The sequence below is a fragment of the Bufo gargarizans genome, chromosome 1 (assembly GCF_014858855.1).
Source record: "Bufo gargarizans isolate SCDJY-AF-19 chromosome 1, ASM1485885v1, whole genome shotgun sequence".
In the NCBI taxonomy this organism is placed as follows: domain Eukaryota; kingdom Metazoa; phylum Chordata; class Amphibia; order Anura; family Bufonidae; genus Bufo; species Bufo gargarizans.
The window spans coordinates 252308259-252325608 of record NC_058080.1 but is presented as its reverse complement, the minus strand read 5'-3'; the positions used below and the strand labels follow the sequence as shown (position 1 = coordinate 252325608).

The window sequence follows — 17350 nt, the reverse complement described above, 5'->3', positions numbered from 1 at the left end:
TCCGGAAGGGGGTTCCTGGGGTTCCCCGGAGGGGGAGCTACAAGACGGCAAGCTGTGGCTTCCGGTAAGTGATCTTATCGTTCTGTTGTCTATGGTCATCTGGCCACAGGACACTTACCTGCTGTTTTGTTGTTGCTTGCTGTCTCCTCCTTGTTACTAGGCCTGTGGGAGACTGTGTCCCTGACTTCCATATTACAGGGACAGATAGGGTCAGTAGGGCCCAGGTTCCAGAGTATGTGCCCCAACCCCCTTCCTACCATCGAGGGCGGCTCGTACAGTCCGGAGGTCATTGATAGAATGAGAGTGGCGATAGGAGGTGTCTTTCTCCCATATCTTGGCTTCCAGGCCCAGTGGCTTTGCTTAATTTCAGACTTTGGACGGTGGGGAAATTCCCCCACTCCCTACCGTGACAGTTTCTGATACTGTCTGGAGTTGGATCTGCAGGAGGTCCTCTGACGGTGCTGCTATTAGAAAGCCGTCAAAGTATGGGAATAGTAATTTCCCTGCCAGATGAAAGAACCTTTCTACGTCTTCCATAATCTTCGTGAAGATTCTTGGTGCCAAACGTAGGCTGAACGGTAGAACTTGAAATTGGAAATTATGTAACCTTCCCTGGAACCAAACTGCCATCCTTAAGAATTTTTGATAATCCTTGTGAATGGGTACGTGGTAATTGGCATCTGAGAGGTCTATTGTGCTCATAAAACAATCTTTTGTCAGGAGATTGATTGATTACTAATTTTACTGTCTCCATCTTGAAATTTTACTGTCTCCATCTTGAACCCTCTCCTCTGTTCCTCTAATGGGAATTGTATTATGGCCCTTTTGTAGAAGTAAGGCAATCTTCTGGTCCATCGTTTTCTGATCTTCTTTGTTCAACTTAGATTTTTCCAGATACCTGTCTGGAGGAATTCTAAACGGTACCCCTCTATGGTTGAGAGAACCCAAGGAGAGGCCTTAATTTTTTTATTCCAGGCTGACCTAAAAATAAAAAATGTGGGTTCTTCCAAATTTATTGTGGCTCTAATTTTATTTTTAATAGAGATTCAGTATCTTCAATGGAACAGAGCGGACGTCCAGAAGCATTCTCTGAGACATTACAGCCTGTATCCAAAGACAGTTCCCCCTTCATCAAAATCAGAAGCCTGCTCTTCCAAATTAGGGGTTTTAGATGTGGAGGCTCTAGGAGGAATGGACGGAAGTTTTTCTTCAACCGCTGCTCCAACGCTTTCTTTAATAATGTCTCTTAAACTTTCTACAAGGTTAGGTGCCTCTTCCGAAACCACCTTATTAGCACACCTTGGGCATAGAGTTTTTTGGGAAAAAGCCACGAGACCCTTTTTGCATATTGTACATTTCTTCTTTTGGTATTGTTCCCCTTTAATGTTTTCTCTCCCCTAGAAAACATAAATCTGCTCTAAGATCTCCCACAATGTTATCTCTTTAAAATAGATCCATCACCCAAGAAAAAATAGCCCCTAGTGCACAGAAACAATTAGTGACTGGGACGTCAACAGGGAGGAGGCTTACCGTGCTGGAGGGCCTGGAGGAATCAGTAGTTTTGCAGGTGGAATCAGAATCTGCCTGTAGCGACATGCTGACCCTGGGAGATGCGCAGGATAAACCGTAGAGGGATCAATCAGTTTAGCTCACTCTCTCTCCCTTTAAATTGCGTGGTCAATCAGTGCTGAGCCAACGGTGTCCGCATCATCACGCCAACACCCACCCTTTTAAGTCACTGCGTCCTGCTCTGCATAACATAGGAGCTCTCCCTGGCCCTTGGGAATGCCCCCAACCACTGGCTCAAGCAGTTCCTTACATTGGAACACTAACAACAACCCCGGGGTTGCCGGCATACGTCAGACTTACACCGAGAGGGAGGAGCAATCCACCTTGCTCCGCGACGACTCCTCCTGCAGTGGCCCTCCGGATGAACCGGCGTAACCTACCAAATGCCCTGCGCTCCATGCTGATTCCACGATCCTGCCTTCAGAGGGACAGGAAACAACTGGAGAAGGTAAGAGGGAGGGGGCCTTTTATTGGCTGATCTCAGTTTCCTGTCCCTGAGAAGGCGGGGTAACCCTCCAGGTGGTGCCGTTGTGGAGGCGTGGGGAAAAAAGTGATTGCCATGTTAAAATTCAATATGACCAACCACCGCCCCACCACTACAAAATAGAGGGACGGCACTTGGAGGATGCAGCACTCGCATGAACGCTGTGGCCTCTTCCAACAGCTCATTGGCAGAACTGCCAGGAGTCTGACCACCACCAGTTGGATGATAATATCTAAACTGAGAATAGGTCATCCATGCCATGAGACCAGACAACCTCTATAAAGAGTTTGCCAATGTGTTTTCAAGAGTATATTTGAGGATGATGTTTAATGACTGTTCTCATTACAGTGTACTGAAACGCAAGATGAGCTTAAAAGAACTCAAGAAGAACTCGAGCAGCAGAAGCAGATGGTAGAAAAGTTGGCAAATGATATTTCTTTGCTAGAAGAAAAGGTATATTGTAGTAATTTTCATATTCTGGTATCACCTACATTGCTCATTTCATCTTGCAGTTATTAAGGCAAGATGAGACTAAACCACCACCACCAGGCGGCCGAGAAACAGCGCACCAGACCGCCACTTCAGGGTTTCAGTAGCTCCCATTGCTGTGAATCAGAGGTACAGAAACAGCATAGCTTCCTGTGCTACTTTTATTGATGAGAGCAGCGCTGGTCTGCTGTGCCGTTTCTTGACCGCCTGGTCGTGGGGGTTTAGTCTCATCCCGCCTTAAGTATCGGCGTGATGATACAACCCCAGAGATGTACTCACTGTTTTCTCTTCTCTCCAAAAAGTCCTCTTCACTGGAGAGAGAATTAGAAGAAAAGAATCATACCCTGAATAAAGCTCTAGAAGACAGACAGATTACTGACCAGTCTAAACAAGATCTGGCATCTGAAGTGGAACAGGTTATGGAAGTCTTAAAGAACAAGGAGCTTGAATTGAAACAAGCTCAGGAGGAAAAAGAAGCAGCTTCTCAGAAAATGCTAGAACTCTCCAGCAAAGTGCAAAGTATTACACAAAATAGGGATGACCTTCAGCACTCCACCGAAAACCTAGAAGAGAAGGTACATTTTATATTATGCCTTTTTTTTGTTTTTTTTATAGAAGAAAAAATGAACCCCTCTACCAAAACAATCCTGTTTATGCCATTTCCTTGAGCACTGTATTCTATCTCCTTAACGAGGTCAACACTGAGCACAAAACATTGGAGGACAGCTTTAGATAGGGGTTAAAGGGAGTCTGTCAGCAGATTTACCCCTTTTTAACAGTTGCCATTATGCTGTAGCCGCAAAACAGACGATTAACACAGTACCTTGATACGCTTTGGTGGACTTTTAAATCTGCCAAAAACGAACTTTGATGAGGGCTCGCAAGTGCCCAGGGCGGAGTCCACCGTGTTGGAGCCCAGGCAGCTCTGCCTCTTCGGCTCTTATCCCCGCCCAGCCTCCTCCTCTGCTCGCCTATCTGTTGTCTCTCCCCCTCAGCGAGATCCCGCGCCGACGCGATGACTTCCTTGGTCGGGGCATGCGCATAAGCTACTGCGATGCCGTGTCAGCAATGGGCATTGCAGTGCGCATGCCCCGGCCAAGGAAGTTATCGCATCGGCGCGGGATCTCGCTGAGGGGGAGAGACAACAGATAGGCGAGCAGAGGAGGAGGCTGGGCGGGGATAAGAGCCGAAGAGGCAGAGCTGCCTGGGCTCCAACACGGTGGACTCCGCCCTGGGCACTTGCGAGCCCTCATCAAAGTTCGTTTTTGGCAGATTTAAAAGTCCACCAAAGCGTATCAAGGTACTGTGTTAATCGTCTGTTTTGCGGCTACAGCATAATGGCAACTGTTAAAAAGGGGTAAATCTGCTGACAGACTCCCTTTAATCAAACTAGCTTTTGTGTCATGCACTGTGTGCATATGTTCTCAATAGGAAGAGGGGAATACGCTGGTGACTGGCAATGGATTATCTACCTTTTTGAAAATTCCATATGCCCAACCCTTTCTTCTGACTTTGGAGGGAGCATTGGGGCACCACCATATACATTATATGGTCTACCAGTCCAGCTGAAATAGACAAATTATGTCAATATTCATCTAATGCAGGGATGCTCAACCTGTGGCCCTCCAGCTGTTGTAAAACTACAACTTTCTCCATGCCTTGCTGTTGGCTGATAGCTGTAAGCTGTTTGGGCATGCTGGGAGTTGTAGTTTTGCAACAGCTGGAGGGCCGCAGGTTGAGCATGCCTGATCTAATGTATATGACCACCTTTAAGTGTTAGGGGGGCACAGGGTTTTGTGTTTTCTTTGAATTTGGGTTGCACGGGGACATCTTAGATTCTATAGGCACTACATATAGGCTAGAAGTAGTGAATCAGAGTAATTTCCTGTAGTTTCAGCAAGACAGTAGCACACCGTAGATCAACTTTCAGGATGACAGGCCAAACTGGATGGACAAATGTATTTTTTTTTTTCTGCCCTATGTACTATGTTACACCAAAGTGCACTTGCCTAAAGGGGACCTTTCATGGATTTATTTATTTTTTTATTCATTACATTAAACTAAGTATCTTTAAAAGCAGGGTACACTCTGCTGATGATATAACTTATATTTTTTTCAAACACCCGCTGTGCTCCCATTCTGTTTTTACTCCCTGTATGTTAATAGGTAGCATCGGTACAGGGATGAGTAGACCCCAGCCCTTCTCAGTGGGCATCTCCTTCTCCCTGGCTGTGGCGCTCACTGAGGGTCTCCTCCTCCCTGTACCGATGCTATCTATTTGCATAATGGGCACGAAAACAAAGGGGGCACAGCCAAGGGCCGTTTAGGAAAAGTTATAGCAGAATCAGCAGAACGTACCCCACTTGTAAAGGTTCTTGGTTTAACAAAAAACAACTGTGAAAGGTCCTCTTTAAAGAGACTTTGTCACCAGCATACACTTATTACTAATGTCTTTATAGTCATATATTCTGTATGTGAATAAAGCAGTAATATGTAGATTAGCTTTCTGAGCAGGTCTCAGTGTGGTGAACCTATAGTTAGGGTTGTTGCGGGTATCGCAATTTCGATACCCAATCGTTACTTTTGTCCCGGTATCGATACGATACCGGGATTTCCGTTTTTTCGATACTGGGCTGCGCTTCTGCGCAGTCTAGCATCTCTGAACATGAGCGCGCTGCTATCTGCGCGCTCATGTTCTCTCAGCAGCACGGGGAGAAGGAAGCTGTCCTCCCTCCCCCTGTGCTGCTGCCGCTGCCACCAATGAGAAGAGAGGGGCGGAGGAGGGGCGGCAATGAGAAGAGGGGCGGAGGAGGGGCGGCAATGAGAAGAGAGGGGCGGAGGAGGGGCGGGCGCACTGCGCCACCAATGATAGGATTATTTCCACACAGAGCGGCGCCCAGCGATGTCTCAGCACTCACCATTAGACCTGGGCGCCGCTCCGTTCGCCCGCAGTGCCCCATTACTGTCTCCTCTCCTGCTCCACATGCTGCTGATTACTATCGGAGCGATGGGAGGAGACATCAGCTTCACTAGTGGGCGTTCCTTTTCTCTGCGCTGCGATTGGACAGCGCTACAGCCAGGGAGAAGGAACGCCCACTAGTGAAGCTGATGTCTCCTCCCATCGCTCCGATAGTAATCAGCAGCATGTGGAGCAGGAGAGGAGACAGTAATGGGGCACTGCGGGCGAACGGAGCGGCGCCCAGGATTAATGGTGAGTGCTGAGACATCGCTGGGCGCCGCTCTGTGTGGCCTAATAGTGAAAGTCTGGACTCATATACAGTAGTCAGTCTTTAACACATACAGGAGGCGGGTGCCGGCAGCAGAGTCGCATTGCCGGCACCCTGCCCCTGACAGGGAGCTGCGATCAGCGGCAGTTAACTGCCGCTGATCTGCCAGTACCCGCCTCCTGTATAAAGGGGTAATTATCATTGGTGGTGCAGTGTGCCCCCCCCCCCCCCCCCCCTCAACCCCCCATCCCATTAAAATCATTGGTGGCACAGTGCGCCGGCCCCTCTCAACCCCCCAGTAGTAAAATCATTGGTGGCAGTGGCCACAGGGACCTCTCCCCTCCCCCTCATTGGTGGTGCAGTGGCAGCTTCTGATCGGAGCCCCAGCTGTGTAAGCCTGGGGCTCCGATCGGTTACCATGGCAGCCAGGACGCTACAGAAGCCCTGGCTGCCATGGTAACATCCCTGATGCTGTGTGCACAAAGCACAGAGCAGCAGGGACAGTGTGAAGTCCTATTCACCCTGATAGAGATCTATCAGGCTGAATAGGAAAAGGGATGAAAGATCCCAGGTTCTAGCCCCTAAGGGGGGAAATAGTTATTATATAAAAAGTGTAAAAAAAAAAAAAAAATATGAAGTATAAATCACCCCCTTTTCCCAATTTCACATATAAAATATATAAATAATAAACATATTACACCGCCACGTCAGAAAAGTCCAAACTATTAAAATATTAAAAAAAATCTAGGTGGTGAATGCCGGAACAGAAAAAATAAAATAAAAACTGCGCGATTTGCCATTTTTAAAAATGAGGAATGCACGTGGCTTTTTTTGTTAATTTTTTTCGCATGGTATCGAGTATCGCAATACTTTTTCATGGTATCGAAACCGAATCAAAAATTTGGTATCGCAACAACTCTACCTATAGTACATAGTGTATGTACTATAAGTTATGTAGATGCTAGGACACAGCTCAACCCTCAGCATGCTGATATCTAACCCCTGTCAATCAAGGGGAGTGGGGTGTGTGCAGAGCAGAGGTGGTGTTACAAAGCAGTGCTCAAATGTTTCAGCCCTGCATTCTGTTGCTCAAACTTTATATGTATAAAAGTGAAGATATCTCGCCAGCAATTTGGCATACAGACAAATCTCGCTTGACTTATCTAAGCCATTCTGAGAAATTCACGTGACACAATCATACTACATGTTGTAAATTGTTATTTTTACCCTTTTTTTTTTTTAATCCTAAATTGATAGAAAATAGTGAAATTTAGCAAAATGTTAAATTATCTGCTTTTAAGACTGGGTATTAAAAATTATTTTGAAGTATCACTAACATTCACCATATGTCTACTTTGTTTATCTCGCTACAGTGTACTGAAACTCGAGATGAGCTTAAAAAGACTCGAGAAGAACTTGAGCAGCAGAAGCAGAGGGTAGAAAAGCTGGAAAGTGATATTTCTTTACTAGAAGACAAGGTACAATTGTAGTAATCTTCATAACCTGATATCGCATACATTGCTCATGATTAAACCTTTCCAGAGGCATACTCAACGTTATGTTTTTTTTGTTTTGTTTTTTTCCCCTTCTTTCCAAAAAGTCATCTTCACTAGAGAGAGAGTTGGAAGAAAAGGTTCATATACTGAACAAATCTCTAGAAGACAGACAAGTTTTTGACCAGTCTAAACAAGATCTGACTTCTGAACTGGAGCAGGTTTTGGAGGCCTTAAAGAACAAGGAGCTGGACTTGAAACAAGCTGAGAAGGAAAAAGAAGCAGCTTCTCAGAAAATATTAGAACTCTCCAACAAAATACAAAGTATTACACAAGAAAGGGATGACCTGCAGCATTCCAAAGAAACCCTAGAAAAAGAGGTACCTTTTTGGATATTTTTTTTTTTTCTAACGCCCTCTTTACCAAAACCCTTTATGCCATTACTTTGTGCACTGTATGCTGTTGGCCTGCCTAATGGGGTCAACACTGAGCACAAAACTTTGTAAGACAGCTTTAGACAAAACTAGCTATTGCATATGTTCTCAGTTGGGAATACATTGGTGACTGGCAATGGGCTTATCTACTGCAGAAAATTTGGTATGCCCAACCCTCTCCTGACTTCAGGGGAGCATTGGCACACCACCATATACATTAGCTGGTCGAGCTGAAATTGACAAGTTATGTTGACATACATCTAAAATATATATGGGCCACCTTTAGAAGTTCTAAGAGACACAGGGCTAGTCTTGCACATATTGCAAAAAAGAGCAGCACTCCAACGCAGGGTAAAATAAAATCCCAAAAATGTATTCACCCATGGTGTAGCGACAGTTTGGCTCTACAATTGATCCTTTCTCAATTGTAGAGCCGAAACGTCGCTACACCATGGGTGAACACATTTTTTGCATTTTATTTTATCCTGCGTTGGAGTGCTGCTCTTTTTTGCATACTATATTTGGGTAAGGGCTCTTTCACACTTGGGTTGTCCGGATCCGGCGTGTACTCCACTTGCCGGAATTACACACCGGATCCGGAAAAACGCAAGTGAACTGAAAGCATTTGAAGACTGATCCGTCTTCAAAATGCGTTCAGTGTTACTATGGCAGCCAGGACGCTATTAAAGTCCTGGTTGCCATAGTAGTAGTGGGCAGCGGGGGAGCAGTATACTTACCGTCCGTGCGGCTCCCGGGGCGCTCCAGAATGACGTCAGAGCGCCCCATGCGCATGGATGACGTGCCATGTGATCACGTCATCCATGCGAAACTCTATGCCGGAAGAAAAGAACCCAAGTGTGAAGGAGCCCTACACTTTAGTCCCCAGAGCGTGCACCCGGCTATTTCAATCTTAAATTACATCTTAAATTCTAAGTTCCTGTAGTTTCTTTAAGATGGTAGCACTCAAAAGTGCACTTGCTTAACTCTGCATCTGAATACTCAATAAAAAAAACAACTTGAGGGTCTTTTAATATATTTAACGGAACTTGGCTTAGTGGTTAGCACTGGTGCCTTGCAGAGCTGGGGACTTAGTTTCCTCCTGAAGACCTACTGACAGGTAATCTAGATTGTGTGTCCCATTGGAGATGGCAAGTGATAATGTTTGTAAAGTGCTGCAGAATTGTTGGTCCTTTGTAAGTAATATAAATATAGATCTCCTCATGTAATGCTATATATTCAGGGTTACATAATGGCTGGATCCGTTACTTTTAATTGGAAGGTTTGTCTTTTCCACAAATCCCGATTTATTGGTCCCAAGTTGTGTAAACAAGCTTTCCGTAAACTGAACCTATGAAGTTCATCTGTATCCCAAGCTCATGACCTGCAAATATGCAAGACCTCCCTGTCTGACCTGATTAGAATCTGAAAGCTCCATGTTATAGAGCAGAAGAAGCTGAGCAGATTGGTATGTATTTTTATAGGAAAAGATTCAGTAATACCTGTAACTTATACTTTTAGTTTTTTTTTGTTTTTCTTGCCTCCTCTGAAGAACTATCGGTACAAGTAGAACGTAATATCAGTGACTGACGGCTATCACTTCATGCACACAATGCTATTAATCACTGATAACACCTCCCACCTCCCTACCGATAGGAGGTAGAAAAAGCAAAGATATATATATAAAGAGATTTTATATATATATATATATATATATATATATATATATATATATATATATATATATATATATATATATATATATATATATATATATTACACACAAATTACAGGTGTACATACAGAGATAGCCATCAGTCACTGATATCACATTCTCCCTGTACCGATAGCTCTTCAGAGGAAGTGAAAGTAAGAAGTAAAAGTATAACAGGTTTTACTAAATCTTTTCCCTCAAAAGTGTTATAGAGCAGGAGGAGCTGAGCAGATTGATATACAAGCTGTTTTCAGATTGCACTGCATTTTGTGTTGACAGGTCCTCTTAGAATTGTACCCGAGTGGCCTAATTGCTTGCATGATAAGAAAAAGCTCAATGTCACAATTTTATCACAGTAAATTTATTAATTATTGGATTCGAGAATGTTGCCTTAACGACTCCACAGCCCTGGTTACAGGCTGTCTTTAAATCCGTTGGGCTTTCCCTCAAGCTTTCCCTGAAATCTGTCCAAATGCTTTCTCCTGTTTTTTTGAATCAGGCTAGGACATTAAGAGATGACATACAGCAACTACAACATGAGTATGCCATCTTAGCTAATGGACAGAGTCTGAAGAGTAGCCAATTGGATGAGCTGGAAACTGGGATCCAACAGCTGCAAGAGAAGCTGCACCTCAATGAGGCTTCCACCAAACAGCTGGAGGATGATAAAGTTGCACTACAGAAGCAGTCACAGCAGTATGAGCTGGAAGTGACATCTCTTCGCCAAGAACAGGAGCAGTTCCAGCAGCTGCTTCAAAGGGCACGTAGTGAAAAAGAGAACATATATGCCAGTTTGCGAGATCAAGAGAAAGCAGTGAGTATACAAAAAATCCATGTTACTACCTCACATGTAATAAAACAAATAGGTTCACATTGGCAGGCTCGTGATCGCAATGCTGTTGTCTGGTTTTTATTCCCCTTGTATTTCTGATGTATATTTTTTTTTTATTTCAAAATTGCTGTCGGTCTGGATAATTTATTTTCTCAATGTACAATAGTATATACAGGTCCTTCTAAAAAAATTAGCATATTGTAATAAAGTTCATTATTTTCTGTAATGTACTGATAAACATTAGACTTTCATATATTTTAGATTCATTACACACCAACTGAAGTAGTTCAAGCCTTTTATTGTTTTAATATTGATGATTTTGGCATACAGCTCATGAAAACCCAAATTCCTATCTCAAAAAATTAGCATATTTCATCCGACCAATAAAAGAAAAGTGTTTTTAATACAAAAAAAGTCAACCTTCAAATAATTATGTTCAGTTATGCCCTCAATACTTGGTCGGGAATCCTTTTGCAGAAATGACTGCTTCAATGCGGCGTGGCATGGAGGCAATCAGCCTGTGGCACTGCTGAGGTGTTATGGAGGCCCAGGATGCTTCGATTAGCGGCCTTAAGCTCATCCAGAGTGTTGGGTCTTGCGTCTCTTCAACTTTCTCTTCCCAATATCCCACAGATTCTCTATGGGGTTCAGGTCAGGAGAGTTGGCAGGCCAATTGAGCACAGTAATACCATGGTCAGTAAACCATTTACCAGTGGTTTTGGCACTGTGAGCAGGTGCCAGGTCGTGCTGAAAAATGAAATCTTCATCTCCATAAAGCTTTTCAGCAGATGGAAGCATGAAGTGCTCCAAAATCTCCTGATAGCGGCTGCATTGACCCTGCCCTTGATAAAACACAGTGGACCAACACCAGCAGCTGACATGGCACCCCAGACCATCACTGACTGTGGGTACTTGACACTGGACTTCAGGCATTTTGGCATTTCCCTCTCCCCAGTCTTCCTCCAGACTCTGGCACCTTGATTTCCGAATGACATGCAACAGTCCAGTGCTGCTTCTCTGTAGCCCAGGTCAGGCGCTTCTGCCGCTGTTTCTGGTTCAAAAGTGGCTTGACCTGGGGAATGCGGCACCTGTAGCCCATTTCCTGCACACGCCTGTACACGGTGGCTCTGGATGTTTCTACTCCAGACTCAGTCCACTGCTTCCGCAGGTCCCCCAAGGTCTGGAATCGGTCCTTCTCCACAATCTTCCTCAGGGTCCGGTCACCTCTTCTCGTTGTGCAGCAGTTTTCTGCCACACTTTTTCCTTCCCACAGACTTCCCACTGAGGTGCCTTGATACAGCACTCTGGGAACAGCCTATTCGTTCAGAAATTTCTTTCTGTGTCTTACCTTCTTGCTTGAGGTGTCAATGATGGCCTTCTGGACAGCAGTCAGGTCGGCAGTCTTACCCATGATTGCGGTTTGGAGTAATGAACCAGGCTGGGAGTTTTTAAAAGCCTCAGGAATCTTTTGCAGGTCTTTAGAGTTAATTAGTTGATTCAGATGATTAGGTTAATAGCTCGTTTAGAGAACCTTTTCATGATATGCTAATTTTTTTAGATAGGAATTTGGGGTTTTTATGAGCTGTATGCCAAAATCATCAATATTAAAACAATAAAAGGCTTGAACTACTTCAGTTGGTGTGTAATGAATCTAAAATATATGAAAGTCTAATGTTTATCAGTACATTACAGAAAATAATGAACTTTATCACAATATGCTAATTTTTTGAGAAGGACCTGTATATGAAAAGAAAGGTATGTGTAACGGATCTCCTAGCACCCCGACTGGGTACCTCCGTTGATGGATGCTCCCCAAGGGCTCCAAACACTCCGCTCGACACCGTAACCACCACAGACCCCACGAACCGCTGCAGCTTGGTTAGGGTCTCCTAATGTACACCAACCCCCCTCTGCCTGTGATGCACTTAACAAAATACAATTGGCATCGTCTGTGACGCAATTAACTTAATCACTCACAGGCAAAAAAAAACACAAGTTTTTCCTAAAACACTGAAAACTCCTCAAAACTGTACACATCCCCATAAATTATACATCCATGGATAGCTCTGATCTGGGCCAACAATATATCCAAAAGTCACCCAGATCAGAGCAGGGGTTCTCTAATTCCATGGAAGTCATATTTGACCTACCGCAAGCATGGCTTTCCTGCCCGAAACGGTTGCACAGATTTAGGCTGTGCAGCCGGTCTATCTTCTGCTTCAAAGTTAGTATATGGGCCATAATCCTGAGGCAAGAGACTGGCAAACGGGCCCCTACAAAACCCAGTGGCGATGTTATTTTTGACGCAGTATGCAAATGAGTTTTGCCTCTAAATGCCACCAGATGTATGGCAGCTATCCTATAAGTTGTTGTTCAACCCTTTTGAATAGGCTTTGAGACAGGACTTGGATATTAAGTAGGCCAGCCTCTCATCTGCAGACATCTGTTTCGGAGTGATTGCCCCTCATCAGTGCAGAGTGGAGTACTGGGTGAGAGGCCAAGTCAGGATTTGGGGGGTACTATCTCTCTTTTGGGGGGAGAGCGCCTTAATCGGCGTGAACAGACTTATAGGCCATACATGCTCCTCTGGAATTCTGCTTTCTGCAGATGATGAGGTTCTGGCTTATTTAATATCAGTCATGTCTCAAGGCCTATTTATAGGGTTGAACAACGACTTGTAGGATAGCTGCCTCACATCTCGTGGCAGTAGAGCTTGTTAAGAGCTCATTTGCGTCCCTTTCTTCCTATATATGAATATGTAATAGTTTTAAAATTCCCTCTGGTTCACAATTTGAAATGGAATGTAAAGTGGAGCTAAACTGCTGTCAACATGTGCGACCAGATAACTAATCTGGGTATGAGCTCTCATATTCCATTGCCCTCTGATAGTAAGAAACCAGCAAAATTCTGAAACTAGATTGACATAATGTAAAATTTAACTTTTAGGCCTCTTTCACACTTGGGTTGTCCGCATCCGGCGTGTACTCCATTCGCCGGAATTACACGCCGGATCCGGAAAAACGCAATTTAACTGAAAGCATTTGAAGACGGATCAGTCTTCAAAATGCGTTCAGTGTTACTATGGCATCCAGGACGCTATTAAAGTCCTGGTTGCCATAGTAGTAGTGGGGAGCGGGGGAGTAGTATACTTACCGTCCGTGCGGCTCCCGGGGCGCTCCAGAATGACGTCGGAGCACCCCATGCGCATGGATGACGTGCCATGCAATCACGTCATCCATGCGCTTGGGGCGCCCTGACGTCACTCTGGAGCGCCCCGGGAGCCGCACGGATGGTAAGTATACTGCTCCCCCGCTCCCCACTACACTTTACCATGGCTGCCAGGACTTTAGCGTCCCGGCAGCCATGGTAACCATTCAGAAAAAGCTAAACGTCGGATCCGGCAATGTGCCGAAACGACGTTTAGCTTAAGTCCGGATCAATGCCTTTCAATGGGCATTAATTCCGGATCCGGCCTTGCGGCAAGTGTTCAGGATTTTTGGCCGGAGCAAAAAGCGCAGCATGCTGCAGTATTTTCTCCGGCCAAAAAACGTTCCTGTCCGGAACTGAAGGCATCCTGATGCATCCTGAATGGATTTCTCTCCATTCAGAATGCATTAGGATAAAACTGATCAGGATTCTTCCGGCATAGAGCCCCGACGACGGAACTCTATGCCGGAAGACAACGCAGGTGTGAAAGAGCCCTTATTGATGTAAAAATTACTTTAGTTGTTTTGTAACCATTTCCAAAATGTCATGCTTACACCCACAATTGGCAGGATAAGTTATACCCCATTTGTTTGTGCTGGATTCTTTGACTCATTAATTTTATTAGTTAAAAATAAAAAATTTATTTATTTTTCTCGGTACTTGACAACCTAAAATAAAATTCATGAAGATTAAACTTGAATGCATATGTACCCCAAAATACTGTAGTATGTTTCATAAAGTATGAAAAATCATAAGGCAGTGTTGTTGCAAACCTCAGGTATACATACTGGAATGCCAAGATGGGGAAATAATAAAGTTTTGTAAACTGTGACTGCTGTGTATGAACGGTAACTTGCCTGTTCTCTAGCAGCTGTACATTAAATGGTCTAATGGGTTTATTCGCACAGCTACAAGAAGAGCTGAGGTCTTTGCAAACAGAACTTGAGGCTGTGAAGATGGAGCGCGATGAGAACAAGGCGCATCTAGTTGAGAAAGTTAATGAAGCTAATGAAATGCTACAGAAAATTTCTTCTCTGGAAGAGCAAAAGCAGCAGGTAAGTTTGCTGCCATTTCAAACTTGGTTACCACTTGATAGGGGGTTATGAGAAGGGGATCCCCGTGTCCCTCATTTGAATAAAATGGTGGTCGAGTGTGTGTATATATTTGCAGTATGGTTCCTGAGTTAATGGATTTATTTTATTTCGATTTCAAATTAAAGACTATAGATACCTTCAGGGAATTTTTTTTTTTTATGGTTGCATTTTATTCATTTTAGGCTAAAAATCTTTTTTTTTTTTTTTTTTTTTCCCCCCTCCCAGTTGGTCTTTATTAAAAATGGTCAGCAGTTTTTGGAGATACACAGGTTTAAAGATCTGTCGTGTGAAGAGGTATAATTTCTCAGTCCCATCACCTGACTGTTCATGTGAAGCCTTATCGCTGATCTCTTGACCTCATAAACACTCATTGAAGGCATATTTATATTCGTTTGTGTTTTGAAGTCAGAAGATCAGAGATGAGGCCAAGGGCCCTTACACACGACCTTATGCCCTCCGAGATATACGGTCTATGAGTGGGCCATATGTCCCAGAGCGACATTGATCGGGAGCATACAGCATCGTAGACTACAATGATGCTTCGGGCCGCCAGTGGGGGCTATGTCCCGCACTTGTATGATCTTATGATTGTGGGACAATAGTCCCGCGGGCAGCCCGACATGAACAGCATCATTGTAATCTATGATGCTGTGTGCTCCCGTGCGCACGATCAATACCGCTCCAGGACATATGTCCCACTCACGGAGCGTATAATTTGGAGGGCATACGGTCGTGTGCAAGGGCCCTTAACATGAGCCGTCAGCTGACGGGACTGAGAAGGGATACTCTATACTCTGACAGATTTCTAACTGTTGTTTAAAACTATTTTTAATGAAGACCAATAAAAAAATGGTGTTTAGCCCAAACTGAGTATAATGCAGTCATACAAAAAATTGCCCTGAAAGGGGTCCATAGCATTATATATTGGATTGTTTGTCTTGTGCTGAACCTGATATATTATTTATTTATTTATTCAAGGAGTTAACAGATGAAAAGATGAAGTACTTTAAACTGTGTGAAAAGGTAGATCTCCAGGAGAAAGAAATTACAGTTTTGCGTTTAGTACAGAGCGAACCTACACAAGAAGATGAACTAGCGGAACGTACTGAAGTTGCGGAAAGAAAGACTCAAGAATGGCAGGTAACTGTCTGTTTACAGGTTGTAAGGCAGGAATTACTAGTGGCTGGCTTAATTAATTATTGCAATTATTCTTATATATAGGATCTTATGGTGAACATTTCTACTGTATACTCAAATCATCACAGTCTGTTGACCAACCTCTCCAGTGATCTTCAAAGTGAAACTGAAGCTCAAAAACAGTCAATGGGTGTTATAAAAGAATCTCTCTCATCAACGCTCTCGAAGGCCTTTGGAAATCTGGAAACCGAACACACCAAGCTAAATTCTCAAATGCAAACTCTTCTCAACAGGTTTAAGGTATAGTTCTAGTCGGGGCTTTTTTTTTTCTCTGAGAAAAGGTGGTGGAACTCACCCCCTCCTCCCCTGGCCACGCCCCCACCCACCCCTAGGACCGCCCTCTAGAACTGCCCCTTTAGAGAACAGGGATGCAAGTAAAATTTTGGGGGGGGGGGGGCTATAATAGTCCAGCCCAGCAAAGAAACCCCCCCCCCAGATGGGAATGGCACTGTTATGGGGTGGAGGATCTGTGGATGACACTGTTATGGGGGAACTGTGGATGGCACAGCACAGACCCCCCCCCATCCTATAACAGTGCCATCCACAGACCCCCCCCCATCCTATAACAGTGCCATCCACAGACCCCCCCCCCCCCCCATCCTATAACAGTGCCATTTACAGACCCCCCCCATCCTATAACAGTGCCATCCACAGATCCCCCCCCCCCCCATCCTATAACAGTGCCATCCACAGACCCCCCCCCATCCTATAACAGTGCCATCCACAGACCCCCCCCATCCTATAACAGTGCCATTTACAGACCCCCCCCCCCCATCCTATAACAGTGCCATTTACAGACCCCCCCCATCCTATAACAGTGCCATCCACAGATCCCCCCCCCCCCATCCTATAAGTGCCATCCACAGATCCCCCCCCATCCTATAACAGTGCCATCCACAGATCCCCCCCCCATCCTATAACAGTGCCATCCACAGACCCCCCCCCCCATCCTATAACAGTGCCATCCACAGATCCCCCCCCCCCCCATCCTATAACAGTGCCATCCACAGACACCCCCCCCCCATCCTATAACAGTGCCATCCACAGACACCCCCCCCCCCCCCACCCCCATTGCCGCTCCAGTACAGTTATAAAATGTGTAATTCAATTAATGATGATTCATGCTGCCCCCTCTGTAGTATAACATTCAATATATCCTACTCACAGGGCTACTGTTATATCGTAATGCAGGCCGGCCGGGCAGACTAGCGGCAGCGTGACTGACGTCACGTGCCTGCCCGGCCTACTTTATTAATGAAGCAGGCGGCGCAGGCACGTGACGTCTGTCAGTGACGCTGCCGCTCGTCTGCCCGGCCGGCCTGCATTACGGTATACCAGTAGCCCTGTGAGTAGGATATATTGAATGTTATACTACAGAGGGGGCAGCACGAATCATTATTAATTGAATTACACATTTTTTAACTGTACTGGAGCGGCGGAGCCGGAGCACAGTGAACGCACCAGCCCCCAGCTCCTCCTCCCAGTTCCTCCCCGCTAATACATCGCAGCCTGCGATGCTGGAGCATGGCAGGCTGCGATGTCAAAAGGTGGCGGAACGCCATTCCGGTGCGTTCCGCCAGAAAAAAGCCCTGGTTCTAGTCTATAATGGTTTA

At 45.0% G+C, this 17350-nt stretch overlaps 1 protein-coding gene across 1 annotated transcript in view; it reads left to right on the top strand.

Moving 5' to 3' along the window:
* The window catches only part of CENPE (centromere protein E), a 122538-nt gene that overhangs the window by 85512 nt on the left and 19676 nt on the right, over positions 1 to 17350 (top strand). Inside the window, exons 42-49 of the mRNA XM_044277610.1 lie at positions 2402 to 2506; positions 2845 to 3117; positions 7143 to 7247; positions 7370 to 7642; positions 9907 to 10221; positions 14355 to 14501; positions 15519 to 15680; positions 15762 to 15977. Of these exons, the coding sequence (XP_044133545.1) occupies positions 2402 to 2506; positions 2845 to 3117; positions 7143 to 7247; positions 7370 to 7642; positions 9907 to 10221; positions 14355 to 14501; positions 15519 to 15680; positions 15762 to 15977 (1596 nt within the window). The remainder of the gene's footprint in view (positions 1 to 2401; positions 2507 to 2844; positions 3118 to 7142; positions 7248 to 7369; positions 7643 to 9906; positions 10222 to 14354; positions 14502 to 15518; positions 15681 to 15761; positions 15978 to 17350) is intronic.